Genomic DNA, 12,693 nt, shown 5'->3' on the forward strand with positions numbered 1-12,693 from the left:
GATAGTAGAATGAACATAGACAGTCTAATCTGGATAGTAGAATGAACATAGACAGTCTAATCTGGATTGTAGACTGAACATAGACAGTCTAATCTGGATTATAGAATGAACATAGACAGTCTAATCTGGATTGTAGAATGAACATAGACAGTCTAATCTGGATAGTAGAATGAACATAGACAGTCTAATCTGGATAGTAGAATGAACATAGACAGTCTAATCTGGATTGTTGAATGAACATAGACAGACAATCTAATCTGGATGTTAAACATGAGCAGGTCTGGAGGGAGGCTAAGGTTGTTGGATTCTGATTGGTTGAACCTTATTACTGGTTGAACGTGATTGGTCTCTCCGACCACACTGTCCATTTGTGAGCACCCATCAGACAGCACGTTCCCATCCGACACAACGACTAGCATCCTGAAAAGTGACAGGGGACTCACTGTGTCTACAGGGTACATAACCATTGTGTTATACCTGAGACCCTAGTGGGCATGCTCAGTAGTTACCTACCTGAACCCTAGTGGGCATGCTCAGTAGTTACCTATCTGAACCCTAGTGGGCATGCTCAGTAGTTCTTCCTACTGAACCCTAGTGAGCATGCTCAGTAGTTACCTACCTGAACCCTAGTGAGCATGCTCAGTAGTTACCTACCTGAACCCTAGTGGGCATGCTCAGTAGTTACCTACCTGAAACCCAGTGGGCATGCTCAGTAGTTACCTACCTGAACCCTAGTGGGCATGCTCAGTCATTCCTGCCTGAACCCTAGTGGGCATGCTCAGTAGTTACCTACCTGAACCCTAGTGGGCATGCTCAGTAGTTACCTACCTGAACCCTAGTGGGCATGCTCAGTAGTTACCTACCTGAACCCTAGTGGGCATGCTCAGTAGTTACCTAACCATCACACTCCTGATAGCCGTTTCACAGCATGGGATCACCACACACACACACACACACACACACACACACACACACACACACACACACACACACACACACACTGCAGGGTACTCCAATATATCACGTATTCCACCATCAATAATCTTCTAAGGGACCTGAACAGGGACACATTTCAGTTGGCTTCGTTCTTCCAGGGGTTCTTGTGTGAATAGTTGTCTGGATTGTTTGATTATGAAAGATGACAATGATTATTTCTGTTGATCTATATACTGTAGATGGTATATCCACTCTGTCCGTGCATTACTGAGCAACCCTCATAGAGGGCAGCTCGTTAATTACTGTGCAGTAATGTGTATTGTAGGCCCTTGAACACCTTGTTTGTTGTTAAAACACACAAGAGGCCAAAGGAGGAGGTTACAGATGTGGGTTTTTAACATCGTCCTGAATGCTGACACAGCACCACCATCAACGTTGTGACGTTGGATTTACTAGCCAAGGATGAAGGAATGTCGTAAACACCGTAGTCATTTCAATTAGACCACAGTTCGGACACAAATGCATCGTAATTAGAATGTTGACATAACACAGTGACATCAATTAATCTCACTAATATCATTTTAATTGGATTAATCATCTGGGACTGACTCTGTAGAACCCATTTAATCCTAATCTCATAATCTGATAATCAACTCAGATTATTAACCTATTATAATCAGAAATATGAGGTTGCAGCAGTAAAACAGTGAGAGGGGTCCTCTCCTCTACCTCTCCTCTCCTCTACCTTTCCTCTCCTCTCCCTCTCCTCTCCTCTAACTATCCTCTCCTCTCCACTCCTCTCCTCTACCTCTCCTCTCCTCTACCTTTCCACTCCTCTACCTCTCCTCTACCTCTCCTCTCCGCTACCTTTCCTCTCTTCCTCTCCTATGTGTGAGAAGGAGAAGACAGGAGAAGATGGAGAGGAGAAGGAGCATGGCGAGGTGAGGAGGAGAGGGCATAAGGAGGAGAGGTGCGAGGAGAGGTCAAGGGAGAGGTGCGGAGAGGCAGAGGATGAGGAGAGGTAGAGGAAAGGAGAGGTAGAGGAGAGGTAGAGGAGGAGAGGAGAGGTAGAGGAGGAGAGGAGAGGTAGAGGTAGAGGAGGAGAGGAGAGGTAGAGGAGGAGAGGTAGAGGAGAGGTAGAAGAGGAGAGGTGTGGAGAGGTAGAGGATAGGGAGAGGTAGAGGAGGAAAGGAGAGGTAGAGGAGAGGTAGAGGAGGAGAGGAGAGGTAGAGGAGGAGAGGAGAGGTAGAGGAGGAGAGAGGTGGAGGAAAGGTGGAGAGGTAGAGGATAGGGAGAGGTAGAGGAGGAAAGGAGAGGTAGAGGAGAGGTAGAGGAGGAGAGGTAGAGGAGAGGTAGAGGAGAGGAGAAGAGAGGAGAGGAGAAGAGAGTAGAGGAGAGGAGAGGAGAGGAGAGGAGGAGAGGAGAGGTAGAGGATGAGAGGGGATGTAGAGGAGGGGAAGAAGAGGAGAGGTAGAGGAGAGGCGAGGTAGAGGAGGAGAGGACAGTGAGGAGAGGTCAGAAGGAGAGGAGAGGTAGAGGAGAGAGGAGAGGGAGAGGTAGAAGAGGAGGGGTTTGGAGAGGTAGAGGATAGGGAGAGGTAGAAGAGGAAAGGAGAGATAGAGGAGAGGTAGAGGAGGAGAGGAGAGGTAGAGGAGAGGAGAGGTAGAGGAGGAGAGGAGAGGAGAGGAGAGGAGAGGAGAGGAGAGGAGAGGAGAGGAGAGGAGAGAGGAGGGGTGGAGGAGAGGGGATGTAAGAGGAGAGAAGAGGAGAGGTAGAGGAGCGGAGAGGTAGAGGAGGAGAGGAGAGGTAGAGGAGAGGTAGAGAAGGAGAGGAGAGGTAGAGGAGGAGAGGAGAGGGAGAGGTAGAAGAGGAGAGGTGTGGAGAGGTAGAGGATAGGGAGAGGTAGAAGAGGAAAGGAGAGATAGAGGAGAGGTAGAGGAGGAGAGGAGAGGTGTGGAGAGGTAGAGGATAGGGAGAGGTAGAGGAGGAAAGGAGAGGTAGAGGAGAGGTAGAGGAGGAGAGGAGAGGTAGAGGAAGGAGAGGAGAGGTAGAGGAGGAGAGGAGAGGAGAGGAGAGGAGAGGAGAGGAGAGGAGAGGTAGAGGAGGAGAGGGGATGTAGAGGAGGAGAGAAGAGGAGAGGTAGAGGAGAGGAGAGGTAGAGGAGGAGAGGAGAGGTAGAGGAGAGGTAGAGAAGGAGAGGAGGTAGAGGAGGAGAGGAGAGGAAGAGGTAGAAGAGGAGAGGTGTGGAGAGGTAGATGATAGGGAGAGGTAGAAGAGGAAAGGAGAGATAGAGGAGAGGTAGAGGAGGAGAGGAGAGGTAGAGGAGAGGAGGGGAGAGGAGAGGAGAGGTGAGGAGAGGTATTAGGAGAGGAGAGGAGAGGAGAGGAGAGGAGAGGTAGAGGAGAGGAGAGGTGAGGAGAGGTAGAGGAGAGGAGAGGAGAGGTAGAGGTAGAGGAATAGGAGAGGAGAGGACCCCTCTCACTGTTTTACTGCTGCAACCTCATATTTCTGATGAGAAGAGGTCATAATCTGAGTTGATTATCAGATTACGAGATTAGGATTAAATGGGTTCTACAGAGTCAGTCCCAGATGATTAATCCAATTAAAATGATATTAGTGAGATGAATTGATGTCACTGTGTTTTATGTCAACATTCTAATTACGATGCGTTTCTGTCTGAACTGTGGTCTAATTGTTAGAAACCGACTACGGTACCAGTCAGAAGTTTTGACAGACCGACTCATTCAAGGGTTTTCCATCATTTGACCTATTTTCTACATAGTGAAATATTGAAAACACCAAAACTATGAAATCATGTAGTAACCCCCCCAAAAAATATATTTTATATTTGAAATTAGCCACCCTTTGCCTTGCTGACAGCTTTACACATTCTTGGCACTCTCTGAACTAGCTTCACCTGGAATGCTTTTCCAACAGTCTTAGAGTTCCCACATATGCTGAGCACTTTTTGGCTGATTTTGTGGTATCTCAAATATAAAATATATATAGATTTTTTTTAACACTTTTTTGGTTACTACATGATTCCATATGTGTTATTTCATAGTTTTGTTGTCTTCACTATTATTATACGATGTAGAAAATAGTAGAAATAAAGAAAATCCCTTGAATGAGTAGATGTGTCCAAACTTTTTACTGGTACTGTATATTATCACAAGTTTTAACAAAGGTACGTATGTTGGTATGTTTACTGGTGAGCTGTTTTATAAACTAATGTCAAGTTTTAACATAATTAAATTGCTTGTTGCTTTAATTTGTGTACTGAGGCTACCCCAGCTACCTCATCTATCTCACCTACCCCATCTACCCCATCTACCCCATCTACCCCATCTACCTCATCTACCCCATCTACCCCATCTACCTCACCTACCCTCATCTACCTCACCTACCCTCACATACCCCCATCTACCCCATCTTCATCATCTACCTCATCTACCCCATCTACCCCATCTACCTCACCTACCCTCATCTACCTCACCTACCCTCACCTACCCCCATCTACCCCATCTACCTCACCTACCTCATCTACCCCATCTACCTCACCTACCTCATCTACCCTCATCCACCCCATCTACTCTCATCTACCCCATCTACCTCATCTACCCTCATCCACCCCATCTACCTCACCTACCCCCATTTACCTCATCTACCCCCATCTACCCCGTCTTCCTCATCTACCTCACCTACCTCATCTACCTCATCTACCTCATCTACCCCCACCTACATCATCTACCTCATCTACCTCATCTACCCCATCTACCCCATCTACCCCATCTACCTCATCTACCTCATCTACCCCATCTACCCCATCTACCTCACCTACCCTCATCTACCTCACCTACCCTCACCTACCCCCATCTACCCCATCTTCATCATCTACCTCATCTACCTCATCTACTCCATCTACCTCACCTACCTCATCTACCCCATCTACCTCATCTACCCCATCTACCTCATCTACCTCACCTACCTCATCTACCTCATCTACCTCACCTACCTCATCTACCTCATCTACCCCATCTACCCAATCTACTCCATCTACCTCATCTACCCCATCTCCCTCAACTATCCCCATATACCCCCATCTATCCCATCTCTGTAGCCTCAGTAGTCAGTACTACAGTACAGTGAGAGTAGTCTCAGTAGTCAGTACTACAGTATAGTGAGAGTAGTCTCAGTAGCCAGTACTACAGTAAAGTGAGAGTTGTCTCAGTAGTCTCAGTAGTCTCAGTAGTCTCAGTAGTCAGGACTACAGTACAGTGAGAGTAGTCTCAGTAGTCAGTACTACAGTATAGTGAGAGTAGTCTCAGTAGTCAGTACTACAGTATAGTGAGAGTAGTCTCAGTAGCCAGTACTACAGTAAAGTGAGAGTTGTCTCAGTAGTCACAGTAGTCTCAGTAGTCAGTACTACAGTATAGTGAGAGTAGTCTCAGTAGTCAGTACTACAGTATAGTGAGAGTAGTCTCAGTAGTCAGTACTACAGTAAAGTGAGAGTTGTCTCAGTAGTCTCAGTAGTCTCAGTAGTCAGTACTACAGTAAAGTGAGAGTAGTCTCAGTAGTCTCAGTAGTCAGTACTACAGTAAAGTGAGAGTAGTCTCAGTAGTCAGGACTACACTACAGTGAACTCCTGTGTAATGGAAGTCACATTGACAGCATAATGAAAGTAGTCTCAGTAGTCAGGACTACACTACAGTGAGAGTAGTCTCATTAGTTTCAGTAGTCAGGACTACACTACAGTGAGAGTAGTCTCAGTAGTCTCAGTAGTCAGTACTACACTACATTGAACTCCTGTGTAATGGAAGTCACATTGACAGCATAATGAAAGTAGTCTCAGTAGTCAGGACTACACTACAGTGAGAGTAGTCTCAGTAGTCTCAGTAGTCACACACACACAAACACACCAGACAATTATTTTTCCCCTCCAGGTCGGAGACAGTTTAAGAGATAGCGATCTCTCTCTGTTTGGAGTACCCTGGGCGTTTTAACAGCAAAGCGCCCACCTCCGTCCCACTCTCCCTGCTCTCTCCCTCCTCTCTCCCTCCTCCATCCCACTCTCCCTCCTCTCTCCCTCCTCCATCCCACTCTCCCTCCTCTCTTCCCCCTCTCTTCCCTCTTCTTTAAGCCTTCAGGGCTCTTTTCAAGGTCAAGGCTCAGTCAGTCACTAGTTCTCCAGTATTTTTCTCCTGTCTGTCTGTCTGTCTGTCTGTCTGTCTGTCTGTCTGTCTTTCTGTCTGTCTGCCTGCCTGCCTGCCTGCCTGCCTGCCTGCCTGCCTGCCTGCCTGCCTGCCTGCCTGCCTGCCTGCCTGCCTACCTACCTACCTACCTACCTACCTACCTACCTACCTACCTACCTGTCTAACTCCATTGTTGGGAACAGCCTGGCATAAACGGAAATCATACAAAAAAATGTTTTGCAGCTAAAATGAGTCCAGGCAGTCCATCCCTGTTTCAGTCCGTCTTCTAATGAACCATCTTCTGATGTTCCTGTAGGGTTGGGTTTAGTATCTCTCTTACTGTCTTCAGATGTTCCTGTAGGGTTGTGTTTAGTCTCTCTCTTACAATCTTCAGATGTTCCTGTAGGGTTGTGTTTAGTCTCTCTCTTACAATCTTCAGATGTTCCTGTAGGGTTGTGTTTAGTATCTCTCTTACTGTCTTCAGATGTTCCTGTAGGGTTGTGTTTAGTATCTCTCTTACTGTCTTCAGATGTTCCTGTAGGGTTGTGTTTAGTATCTCTCTTACAATCTTCAGATGTTCCTGTAGGGTTGTGTTTAGTCTCTCTCTTACAATCTTCAGATGTTCCTGTAGGGTTGTGTTTAGTATCTCTCTTACTGTCTTCAGATGTTCCTGTAGGGTTGGGTTTAGTATCTCTCTTACTGTCTTCAGATGTTCCTGTAGGGTTGTGTTTAGTCTCTCTCTTACAATCTTCAGATGTTCCTGTAGGGTTGGGTTTAGTATCTCTCTTACTGTCTTCAGATGTTCCTGTAGGGTTGTGTTTAGTATCTCTCTTACTGTCTTCAGATGTTCCTGTAGGGTTGTGTTTGGTATCTCTCTTACTGTCTTCAGATGTTCCTGTAGGGTTGTGTTTAGTATCTCTCTTACAGTCTTCAGATGTTCCTGTAGGGTTGTGTTTAGTATCTCTCTTACTGTCTTCAGATGTTCCTGTAGGTTTGTGTTTAGTATCTCTCTTACTGTCTTCAGATGTTCCTGTAGGGTTGTGTTTAGTATCTCTCTTACTGTCTTCAGATGTTCCTGTAGGGTTGTGTTTAGTATCTCTCTTACTGTCTTCAGATGTTCCTGTAGGGTTGTGTTTAGTATCTCTCTTACGGTCTTCAGATGTTCCTGTAGGGTTGTGTTTAGTATCTCTCTTACTGTCTTCAGATGTTCCTGTAGGGTTGGGTTTAGTATCTCTCTTACTGTCTTCAGATCTTCCTGTAGGGTTGTGTTTAGTATCTCTCTTACTGTCTTCAGATGTTCCTGTAGGGTTGTGTTTAGTCTCTCTCTTACTGTCTTCAGATGTTCCTGTAGGTTTGTGTTTAGTCTCTCTCTTACTGTCTTCAGATGTTCCTGTAGGGTTGTGTTTAGTATCTCTCTTACTGTCTTCAGATGTTCCTGTAGGGTTGTGTTTAGTATCTCTCTTACTGTCTTCAGATGTTCCTGTAGGGTTGTGTTTAGTATCTCTCTTACTGTCTTCAGATGTTCCTGTAGGGTTGTGTTTAGTATCTCTCTTACTGTCTTCAGATGTTCCTGTAGGGTTGTGTTTAGTCTCTCTCTTACAATCTTCAGATGTTCCTGTAGGGTTGTGTTTAGTATCTCTCTTACTGTCTTCAGATGTTCCTGTAGGGTTGTGTTTAGTATTCAGAGTACACAACACTACTTTGTCGCTAATTGATCCTATAATGTCGCTAATTGATCCTATAATGTCGCTAATTGATTATATAATGTCGCTAATTGATTCTATAATGTCGCTAATTGATTCCTTAATGTCGTTAATTGATTCCTTAATGTCGCTAATTGAGCCTATAATGTCGCTAATTGATTCCTAATGTTGTTAATTGATTCCTTAATGTCGCTAATTGATCCTATAATTTATCTAATTGGTTCCTTAATGTCGTTAATTGATTCCTTAATGTCGCTAATTGATCCTATAATGTCGCTTATTGATTCCTTAATGTCGTTAATTGATTCCTTAATGTCGTTAGTTGATTCCTTAATGTCGCTAATTGAGCCTATAATGTCGCTAAATTGATCCTATAAACTGTACTGTAAGTTACTTTGGATAAAACAGTTTTACTAGGGGCTAGATGACCTAGAATGTTTTCCTGTTTTAGTCTAAACGGTGGCTGTTGTTTACCTGTTTATATTTGTGTCCCAAAATGGGACGAACCGGATGTCATTTCCAATACTCACTATATTTACATGGTTATTTTAACCCTGTTGTTTAAGAGAGAGAGAGAGATGTCATTATGTTTCCTGTTTCCTGTCTCCCCTCTACCCAGCTGTTGTCAGTGCCATCCCAGTGCCAACCCTGGAGGGTAGCCAGTACCCTGGCATTCTGTCCTCGCCCACCTGCGGGTACAGCCATGGTACTTTGACCACTCATCCCAAGTTCACCCTGAGACCGATGCCCTTCCCCAGCCTCACCGTGGACCGCAGCTACACAGCAGGTGGGAGTCAGTACCGTTTACAGTCATTCTGTATGTCAATCTCTCTTCTCTATCTCTCTCTCTCTCTTTCTGTTATACTGTTTATCTATCTCTCTCTCTCTGTTGTACTGTTTATCTGTTTCTCTCTCTCTTTCTGTTATACTGTTTATCTATCTCTCTCTCTCTGTTATACTGTTTATCTATCTATCTCTCTCTCTCTCTCTGTTATAATGTTTATCTATCTCTCTCTCTCTTTCTGTTATACTGTTTATCTATCTATCTCTCTCTTTCTGTTATACTGTTTATCTATCTATCTCTCTCTTTCTGTTATACTGTTTATCTATCTCTCTCTCTCTGTTATACTGTTTATCTATCTCTCTCTCTCTCTCTGTTGTACTGTTTATCTATCTCTCTCTCTCTCTCTGTTGTACTGTTTATCTATCTCTCTCTCTCTCTCTGTTATACTGTTTATCTATCTCTCTCTCTCTCTCTGTTATACTGTTTATCTATCTCTCTCTCTCTTTCTGTTGTACTGTTTATCTGTTTCTCTCTCTCTTTCTGTTGTACTGTTTATCTATCTCTCTCTCTCTCTCTGTTATACTGTTTATCTATCTCTCTCTCTCTGTTATACTGTTTATCTATCTCTCTCTCTCTCTCTCTGTTATACTGTTTATCTATCTATCTCTCTCTTTCTGTTATACTGTTTATCTATCTCTCTCTCTCTGTTATACTGTTTATCTATCTATCTCTCTCTCTCTCTCTGTTGTACTGTTTATCTATCTATCTCTCTCTTTCTGTTATACTGTTTATCTATCTCTCTCTCTCTGTTATACTGTTTATCTATCTATCTCTCTCTTTCTGTTATACTGTTTATCTCTCTCTCTCTCTCTGTTATACTGTTTATCTATCTATCTCTCTCTCTCTCTCTGTTATACTGTTTATCTATCTCTCTCTCTCTCTGTTGTACTGTTTATCTCTCTCTCTCTCGCTCTGTGTAATACTGTTTATCTCTCTCTCTCTGTTATACTATTTATCTCTCTCTCTCTCTGTTATACTGTTTATCTCTCTCTCTCTCTCTGTTATACTGTTTATCTATCTATCTCATTTCAATCTTCTTTATCTATCTTTCTTTATCTATCTCAATTCAATTCAAGGGGCTTTATTGGCATGGGAAACATGTGTTTACATTGCCAAAGCAAGTGAGGTAGATAATATACAAAAGTGAAATAAACAATAAAAATTAACAGTAAACATGTGTCTCCAATACGGTCGGTCATACATTGGGCAGGATATTCATATGGAAGTGCAGATCAGTTTCCACCTCATTTTGTGGTCATTGAGCACATAGCCTGTCTTCTCTAGAGAGCCATGTCTGCCTACGGCGGCCTTTCTGTTATACTGTTTATCTATCTATCTCTCCCTCGCTCTCTCGCTCTATCTCTCTCTCTTCACTCTCCTCTCTCTCTCTCTCCTCTCTCCCTCGCTCTATCTCCCTCGCTCTATCTCTCTCTCTCTCTCCACTCTCCTCTCTCTCTTCACTCTCTCCTCTCTCTCTCTCTCTCTCTCTCCTCTCTCTCTTCACTCTCTCATCTCTCTCTCTCTCTCTCTCTCTCTCTCATCTCTCTCTCTCTCTCTCTCTCCTCTCTCTCTCTCTCTCTCTCTCTCTCTCTCTCTCTCTCTCTCTCTCTCTCTCTCTCTCTCTCTCTTACTTTCCCAAAAGGAGTCTGCACCTCTTAATCTCCCTCCCTCCCTCCCTCCCTCCCTCCCTCCCTCCCTCCATGTCAATCCAATCCCTCCTCCTCGCTCTTTCTCTATCTTTCTCTCTTCTTGCCTCTGGTCTCAATTTCTCTATCAGACATTTACTTCTCATTAGCACTGTCTTTTTCTGTCTCACTCCATGCTTGCTCTTATGTGTTAGGGCCATTAAGGCCATCCTTTTCCTGGCAAGTAAATGACACTGAGGAGAAGATGTATTAGCCATTTACACCCTATCCCCTATATAACCCTATGGGCCCTGGTAAAATGCAGTTCACTATTTTTTGGTAGCACATTTTGGTCATATTATTTTAAACGTTACGTTTTGGGACTGACGCCCCCGACTGAGGATTGGTATTGAGCACTGATAAAACCTTCTGTCATCATTTTGACGTCTCCAGATTGACTTCAGGTGCAGTTTAACGTTAGCTAAGATTGAGGCGAGACCACCAGAATTTAGCTAGCAAACGTTAGCATTGCTAGCTATTCTTTTGACGACCTTTGCTGCTGATGACAACATCATTACCATCTGTCTAAAGTAAGAATTTGATGACATGATCATGACGATGACAAAGTTGCTTCCTACTAAATATTTGCCAACTTTATCAATGTCATCATGTTTCCAAGGACACTATAGTGTAATTTAGACTAAAACATTTGTAAGCCTCCGTCCAGAATGAATGCTTGAGAATGTTGGGATGACTCGACCGAGTGACGAAGGTGCAGCCTATGAATTAAAGAATTAAGGTACCATTCAGGACACAAGCCCAAGTAATTGGCTTATAGCTCAATATTGACCTATATTTGTAATTTAAGACGAGGGGCAATCTTCAGGCTGGGCCAAAACGGGGAATTAGGTTTGTTTCAGTGTCGGGGAAAACACTTTGGCTGGAAGGAGAGAGCAAACGAGGTAGGAGGAGGAGAGGAGAGGAGAGGAGAGGAGAGGGAGAGGAGAGGAGAGGAGAGGAGAGGAGGGGAGGGGAGGGGAGGGGAGAGGAGAGGAGAGGAGAGGAGAGGAGAGGAGAGGAGAGGAGAGGAGAGGAGAGGAGAGGAGAGGAGAGGAGACATAGATGCCCAAGACATTAAGACAGTAAAATAAGTTTCTAAACTCAACTATGTTTTACTGGTTAAATAAAAAGACCAGTGTTAAATGCCCCCTGGCCAAGACGCTTGACGTTTTTACCAACAAGTACTTTAGATCTTGTTTCATATGGACCCCTAGCTCTATAGCACAGTAAAGATAGAATGGACCCCTAGCTCTATAGCACAGTAAAGATAGAATGGACCCCTAGCTCTATAGCACAGTAAAGATAGAATGGACCCCTAGCTCTATAGCACAGTAAAGATAGAATGGACCCCTAGCTCTATAGCACAGTAAAGATAGAATGGACCCCTAGCTCTATAGCACAGTTAAGATAGAATGGACCCTTAGCTCTATAGCACAGTAAAGATAGAATGGACCCCTAGCTCTATAGCACAGTAAAGATAGAATGGACCCCTAGCTCTATTGCACAGTAAATATAGAATGGACCCCTAGCTCTATAGCACAGTAAAGATAGAATGGACCCCTAGCTCTATAGCACAGTAAAGATAGAATGGACCCCTAGCTCTATAGCACAGTAAATATAGAATGGACCTCTAGCTCTATAGTACAGTAAAGATAGAATGGACCCCTAGCTCTATAGCACAGTTAAGATAGAATGGACCCCTAGCTCTATAGCACAGTTAAGATAGAATGGACCCCTAGCTCTATAGCACAGTTAAGATAGAATGGACCCCTAGCTCTATAGCACAGTAAAGATAGAATGGACCCCTAGCTCTATAGCACAGTAAATATAGAATGGACCCCTAGCTCTATAGTACAGTAAAGATAGAATGGACCCCTAGCTCTATAGCACAGTAAATATAGAATGGACCTCTAGCTCTATAGCACAGTTAAGATAGAATGGACCCCTAGCTCTATAGCACAGTAAAGATAGAATGGCTCGGCTACCGATCTTAAGCTGCCAATGCCAACCAGACATTAGTGTCATGCCAACCAGACATTAGTGTCATGCCAACAACACATTAGTGTCATGCCAACAAGACATTAGTGTCATGCCAACCAGACATTAGTGTCATGCCAACCAGACATTAGTGTCATGCCAACCAGACATTAGTGTCATGCCAACAACACATTAATGTCATGCCAACAAGACATTAGTGTCATGCCAACAAGACATTAGTGTCATGCCAACAAGACATTAGTGTCATTTTATTTTATTTATTTATTTTATTTATTTTATTTTACCTTTATTTAACCAGGTAGGCAAGTTGAGAACAAGTTCTCATTTACAATTGC

General features: G+C 43.8%; 1 protein-coding gene across 2 annotated transcripts in view; it reads left to right on the top strand.

The window, feature by feature from the left end:
* The window catches only part of LOC110513199 (netrin receptor DCC), a 607,044-nt gene that overhangs the window by 528,496 nt on the left and 65,855 nt on the right, over window positions 1-12,693 (top strand). For both annotated transcript variants that reach the window (XM_036976621.2, XM_036976622.2), the window contains exon 26: window positions 8,451-8,618. In XM_036976621.2, the coding sequence (XP_036832516.2) occupies window positions 8,451-8,618 (168 nt within the window). The remainder of the gene's footprint in view (window positions 1-8,450; window positions 8,619-12,693) is intronic.

The sequence above is a fragment of the Oncorhynchus mykiss genome, chromosome 5 (assembly GCF_057628025.1).
Source record: "Oncorhynchus mykiss isolate SJ-2025 chromosome 5, ASM5762802v1, whole genome shotgun sequence".
Lineage (NCBI taxonomy): Eukaryota > Metazoa > Chordata > Actinopteri > Salmoniformes > Salmonidae > Oncorhynchus > Oncorhynchus mykiss.